The sequence below is a fragment of the Parasteatoda tepidariorum genome, chromosome 10, assembly GCF_982258835.1.
Source record: "Parasteatoda tepidariorum strain Cologne lab strain chromosome 10, Ptep-v5.0, whole genome shotgun sequence".
Taxonomy (NCBI): domain Eukaryota; kingdom Metazoa; phylum Arthropoda; class Arachnida; order Araneae; family Theridiidae; genus Parasteatoda; species Parasteatoda tepidariorum.
In genome coordinates this window covers 47,641,342-47,648,407 of record NC_141764.1, presented here as the reverse complement: position 1 = coordinate 47,648,407, position 7,066 = coordinate 47,641,342, and the positions used below count along the sequence as shown (strand labels likewise).

The 7,066-nt window shown below is 32.3% G+C and overlaps 1 protein-coding gene across 1 annotated transcript; it reads right to left on the bottom strand.

The window, feature by feature from the left end:
• Positions 1-3,759: 3,759 nt before the first annotated feature.
• Positions 3,760-6,240, bottom strand: LOC147802758 (zinc finger MYM-type protein 1-like). The gene has a single exon (XM_087152763.1). The coding sequence runs from the start codon at positions 6,238-6,240 to the stop codon at positions 3,760-3,762; it is 2,481 nt and encodes an 826-aa protein (XP_087008889.1).
• Positions 6,241-7,066: the final 826 nt, after the last annotated feature.

Genomic DNA, 7,066 nt, shown 5'->3' with positions numbered 1-7,066 from the left:
AAACAAAACAGCAATCAACTGTATGGGTCTTCCAAGACGAGGCAAAACCAACAAAAGTTGTTCGAAGAAGAAGCACATCGAAACAAATGATTGCCTGTTACTTTGGCATTAACGGTCATGTGGCAACAGTGGCGTTAGAGCAACGCAGGACGGTCAATTCTGAATGGTACACGACCATTTGTTTGCCAGAAGTCATCGGAGAAATTCGAAAAAAGCAGAAGAACAAGCGAATCATTCTTCATCATGACAATGCGAGCTCTCACACATCGACTCAAACAAAGGCATTTCTGACAGAGCGAAAGATCGAACTGACGGGTCATCCACCGTACAGCCCTGATTTGGCACCCAATGACTTCTTCTTATTCCCACACATCAAAAATAAATTACGTGGACAACGATTTTCGACCCCCGAAGAAGCGGTTTATGCACTCAAAACGCATGTTTTGGACTTACCTCAATCGGACTGGAAAAAGTGCTTTGAAAATTGGTTCAAACGCATGCAAAAGTGTATTGATCATCATGGAGAATATTTTGAAAAACAATAAAACCAATTTCGATCCTACATATTTGTTTTTTCATTATTAGGCCAGAAATATAAATAGCGACCCTCGTAATATTTCATTTCATTTAAAAATTTGCAAAAAGCAAAAAAAAAAGTCACAATTTCTTAAATAAAACGCTATTTTCTATTAACTAAGACGCCGCGATCTCTATACTTCATATTTAAACGTAAACATTTTTATTATTTGTATGTTATGGTAGGTATAGTTCGTACATCAGGAGTTGGCCCTTGGCTCCGCCTATATCACGTGATATCCGACGATATTATTTTGCTACTTTTGGGAGAAGGATGTGAACAATCCTGAACTAAGTAGCTATTTGGCTATCGTAGGATAAAAATATTTATTCAGCAATTCTTCATGTGCAATTTTTTATCATTAAATATTTCATAAATTTGATGATATTTCCCTCTTTCGAGTGAATAGTTTGTCCTTTTTGAGACATTTTGCTGTGAAAACAGCAGTTTTCTAAATTAAAAATTTATTTAACTAGCTAGAGTAACGAATGTTGCAATAGAATTCACTGTTTGCGTTTGATACGCATTAAGGGTTGTCTCAATTTCAAGCGCGGAGATGTTTCTCCTCTTACTCTTGCACTGAAATGAACTCAGCGTCCGAGGAGATGAAGCCAAGTGCCAACTACGGGTGAACGAACTATATAACAATCTTGTTCATGTAATATAAATTCCACAATGAAACACTAGCGCCACCAAATTTTACTTTTTTGAAAGCAGGAGCTGTCCTTTTTAAAAGGATGGCGGGCACAAATGGGTTAAATTGATAAAAACTATGTCGTTTATAAGAACAAATTAAATCTGGGACGAGGTGAATGAAGAAGAACACGTGACTGTTGTAAATTGATGATTTCAAATATGAGTTTTTCTTTCTTTCTTTTTTCTAAGAGCATGTGTTAAGATAACATTCACACTACATAATCAAACTTGTGAGGTCTCTTCTTTCACATCTAGATAACACATATTATCTTTGATTAACTGCTGTTGCTGTTTTTATAAATATTTATTCTCGTATCTAAACATACTTCAGATGAGAACGTAAATTTGAGTTAAGCAATAGGATTTGATTCCAGAACAACTTTTTTGTTTTTTAATTAAAACTTACAAGGAGGAATTTTACAAAGTTAGCTAATTTTTTTTTATTACTAATTAAATAGTCTTATAAAAGAGAAAGCTAATAAATATTTCATTGAGTGAAATTTATAAGCGGAAGAAATGCAGTTTAAAAGCTTAAAACCACCACTACCACCAAAACTAAATTCTAAGTTTGAGTTCGTAAGCACTTAGGATAACTTAAAAAGTGGTAGTATTATTCCGATAAAATTATTATTTTATTTTTTTAACTATTATTATTTTAATTTTCGAAGTTTTTGTTATAGTTTCAGGGCGTTCAGTGGATTTTCTGAAATGTTATAATGATTCAATTTTTTTTGTCATAAAATGTATTTCATATGTTTAAAAATAAGCTAACAGCAAATATTCCTGACCGAATGAGGTGACGCAGGTTCGAATCACAACGGTGGCTGGTTGACACGAATGTCACTCTCGGCTCGCACTGACCACAGTGGTGACGTAAAATATCTTCAGCGATTGACAGATCGTGGGTTAGAGGCCTCTTGCCGTTGGGCTAATCGTGTTATGTTTGATTGGTTTTCCTCTCTATGTAACGCAAATACTGACTAGTTCCATGATAAAAAGTCCCGCACGAAAGCTAGTTTGTCCCAATGCTTTATCCTGGAGTTTCCTTGTTTTCTGGGTTGTTTTCAAAATTACAAGGCTACGGAGTTAAACATTGATAGTCATAAATTCAGAATTGGGTCGACTGTTCAACGCCAGTTATAAAATACAATAAAAAATTTCACAATAATTTGATAACTCAAATACACATAATGAATTATGTCATGAATTGGGGTGATAGCATTTAAGTTGTTACTAAAGCCGGTGAATTTGTGCTGCTTTTATGATATGGTAACTTCCACTATGACCAGGGACCGATCAAGACAAATTCGGGCCCAAGGCCCACCAAGTTTCCCGGGCCCCTTATAAAATATTTTGAAATTAAATTTCTGAAAAGTAGTCTAACAATAAAAAAGAATCTACTGAACTGCATGATTCAAGAGAAACAATGGAAAAAATTTTAAAAGCGTACAATTGAAGATTATTTGTCTAAGATAAAGTTTATGCATCTATATATTAAAGCAAAATATAAAAAAAATGTTTTATCAAAATAAAAATAGTTTGGTGACCACAAACAATGGAAATCAGTGATTTTTGCTGTAAGTTACTGATCAGCGGAATTATTTTTTATCCTATGCTGCAATAATTTCTTTTATTGAGTACTTAAATCAACACAAAGCTATCCAACTTTTCATTAGATTTCACGATAAGTTCAGCACGTGTGTTACAATATTAAGGTTATTAATTATTTTTATTAAAAAATACATTTCAACACAGTAAAAATATCCAACATGAGCCAAAATTATAGCAACCCATAGAAAATTTATAACACACTTAAATAGTAATTTATTTAGATATATCACTTTTAAAAGAAAATTTATTTTCAATGAAAGAGTTATATTCAAAATGTTGATACATTCTTCAAGTGTTCAATATAATGGACTTTTTAAAAAGGTTTTTCCTTTTTGTATACTTTTTTCAGCAAATGATTTTGTGAGAATTTCAAAATCCTGTTCTGCAATAATATCTAATTCAGCTTGTAACATAATAGGTTTTTTTCTGCTTCAAAATTTGATCTTAATTATTACTAAATAAATATAAAAGCAGAATATGAAATAAACAAAACAATGCTATGTTCAAATAAAAATAGTCAAAGACATTTGTTGACCACAAACAAAAACCACTGTAGTCTTGCTTTATACACAAACAAAAACCTGTACTTTTGCTTTATTATTAAGCTGTAATTATTCAATAATTAAACAAACACAAAGCCCACTTTTCTTTAGATTTAAAGATAAGTTCAAAATCTATGAAGTTAAAGATATTAATCATGATTTTTATTAGAAAACACATTTCAACAAATGCAAAACACTCAACTGCAAAATTTATATCTACTTTTAAAATATGAAAAACACATTTCATTTTAAAAATTAAAATTCAATGGAAGAGTTATACTCCTTAAAACATAATTATACATACTATAAAGATATTCAATTTAATGGACTTTTTTAAAAAGGCTTTTTTCTACACTTTTTTTCAGCAAATAATCTTATGATATTTTCAAAATCTAGTTCTGTGGTAATATCTGATTCAACTGATAATAATAGTAGGCTATTCAGATTTTCTTGCTTTAAATTAGACCTTAAATAAGTTTTGATTCTTTTTAAAGCAGAAAAAACACGTTCACTGGATGAATTCGAAATAGGCATACTTAAAAAAATTCTGAGAAATGTGTCCACATTGGGAAAAGTGTGCACAATATTTAAGTTTTTCAAAGTTTGTAATTGATCTTTAGGTTCACTAACTTCAGGTAACATGCTCTTGAATTGAATGAATTCGTCTGGAAAATCACTGTCTAGGTCAACGGAATACTCTTCTTGTAACATTTGAGCAGCTTGAACTAATTCTTGCTCAGCACTTTCCTCATAAATTTTATATAAAAAAGAAAATTTGTTATCTAAAATTATGTAGGCATCCTTTCGTTTAGTTAACTCTGTTAACAAAGAGTCACAAAGTACATTGAAGCAATTATAAACAAAAGTGTCACAGCTGTTAAATATGACTTCTTCACTAGCCGTTTCATCCAGCATTTTGCTTTTTGTCATTTTTCTCTCCCTCGACATACTATAAGTTACATTATCTCCAACAAGTTGCTTTGCTTCAGATTCATACTTACTGAAGTTATTTCGCATGGCTGCAATAAAATTAAACAATGAATCATACAAGGGTACAATCACAGCAAGTGAACAGTTTGGTGCTTGCAAAGTTTTATTTGCCTTATCAGTTCTTTGCAAAATTGTATCCCACACAACTATTAAAATTGCAGTCTCCAGTTTTTCCAATTTTACAAGTAAAGAACTTGCTTCATGACGAGCAATAGTTTTCTCTTCATTGTCCGAAGATATGCTTTTCAAAGCTTCTTTAACTTGTTCCAAGCCTTTTCTTAATGCTTTTGTTGCTTCAGCACAAGCACTCCATCTCGTCCCAGACAAAGATTTTAGGGTAAAAGTTTCACCAGGGACACTTTTTAGTTTGGAAGTTAACACACCCCATCTATGAGTTGATAATGAAAAAAAATTGAACAACTTTTGAACTAAGTTAAAAAATGAAATAACTTTTGTACAAGACTCTACTGCCACTGAAACAACTAAATTCAATGAATGTGCTGCACAGGGCACAAATTTAGCTAAAGAATTTTCATTTCTTATTCGTGCTTGCAACCCTGAATATTTGCCTGCCATGTTGCTGGCATTATCGTACGACTGTCCCCTACAATTGGTAATATCAATGTTACAGGAATCTAATAACTGTAAAATTGAATCACATAAACTAGAAGAAGAGTGGCTGTGAATTGACTGACAGTCAATTAACCGCTCCAACGGCTTACCATTTTTATTAACATAGCGCATAACTATTGATAATTGATCAATATGTGAAATATCAGGCGTTGAGTCAACTATCAAGCCATAATATTTAGCAGATCTGATATCTTCAATAATTTTGTCCTTTACACAGCCAGCCATTAAAGATACAAGTTCTGTTATAATAGTCGATGATAGGTAATTAACTTTGCCTTTACCAGCATTACCGTGATTTTCCAGATGAGCAGCACTAAAGGGATCGAAGCAACTTAGAAGCTCCCAGCATCCTAAAAAGTTTCCATTATGTACTGAATTAATTGTTTCGTCAGAGCCAAACAATGGCAGACCTCGTTCGCATAATTTTTTTATTACGGCCACATTTCTTCGTAATACTTCCTGCCAGTATTTACATTCAGACTGATACTCCTGTACCAGCAAATTATCTAGACGAGAAGAAACCCTCAGTCTGCCTGAATAAACACAAACAGCATCTCTGTGGATTTTTGAACACTCGTGCTCCTTCAATCTTTGTGACACATTTTTCCAGTCAGAAAATCCTTGGATACATAGCGCTTGTTCAGATTTACTGAACAATTTGCATACAAAGCAAAATAAAGCATTTTTACAGGATGAAAATATCAGCCAATCTCTAGAAACTGATTCACTGTTTTGTTTCTTTCTGTAAAAATGTTGTCTGGATAACTTTCTTTCCTTTAAACCAATTTTTCTCATAGATTTGTTAATTAAATCCATATTTTGATTCGGTTTATTTTTAGAAAAGAACTCTCTCAGTTCTTCATATTTATCAATATCCCAGAAGGCAGGATCATCAGAGGGAAAATTAGAACTAACTTCCTGATTAAGTGCACTATTTTTTTTATCACCATTCAATTGGAGGGAATTTTCAACGTTTTCTTCAGAAGTTGTAAACTCAATAGTTTCATCTTCAACAACTTCTTCCTCACGAGATGAACTCTCAACGATAGCAGCTTCATCTGAAACAGATGGCTCTACTCTATCAACAGAAAAATATTTCGATAATGAATTTCTCATTTTTTTGTTGGCTTCATCATTTAAAGCTTTTTTTTTTCTTTTTGCATAACCAGATTGATAATTTGGTTTCATCATTTCGAAGCTATCTAGAAAATCAAAATTTTAATATTGTAGTACAAGAAACGTGATGAAAGATTGTTGCTACCCAACTACAGCACTACAGCTTTACACATTTGATAAGAATAAGCTTTTAGCTCTTTTTGACACTTATCATTTGTAGGAGACTGTGAATATGCATTCTCGTTGCATTCGTTTAAGCCGTTGGAGTTAAAATTGCTCCAATTGAAATTCAGTTGCACTTTCGAATTTGATTAGTGCAATCCTTACACAAGTTTGGTTTATCACAATATTAAAAAAAATTGGAAACTATAAAAATTCAATTTTTGAAGGAAAAAAATGGGTTTTTTTCTCAGTATTTTTTTAAAAAATAGTAGTATTGTGGAATTTTTGGGGCCCCCCAGAATGTATGGGCCCTAGGCCCGTGCCTAGCGGGCCTAGGTGATAATCAGGCCCTGACTATGACAATCCCTAGACAACAGAACCTCGTGAAAGTGAATCCCAACTGAACACCCTGAAATTTGAATTTTAAATTTCGAAAAAGAAACCCTAATGCAAAGTAATGTTTATTCTCTTTATATAAAAATTGTTTTTAAGTTTCAAATTACTTTTTAAGAGATTACGAGGCTTGTTACGTATAGGTCAAATTAAACTTTTCTCAATTGTTTGAGAAGTATTATTTATTATTGTTTGCTGTCAAGAGTATTTAGTTATTATTTCATTATTATTAAACGTATTTGTTTATTTATTGTTACACATGCATAAGTGCAACAATACAGCTTGCAACAACAACCGGAAAAGAATCAAGCATAATTTAGACAGCAGTTTATTTTATAAAGGTGGC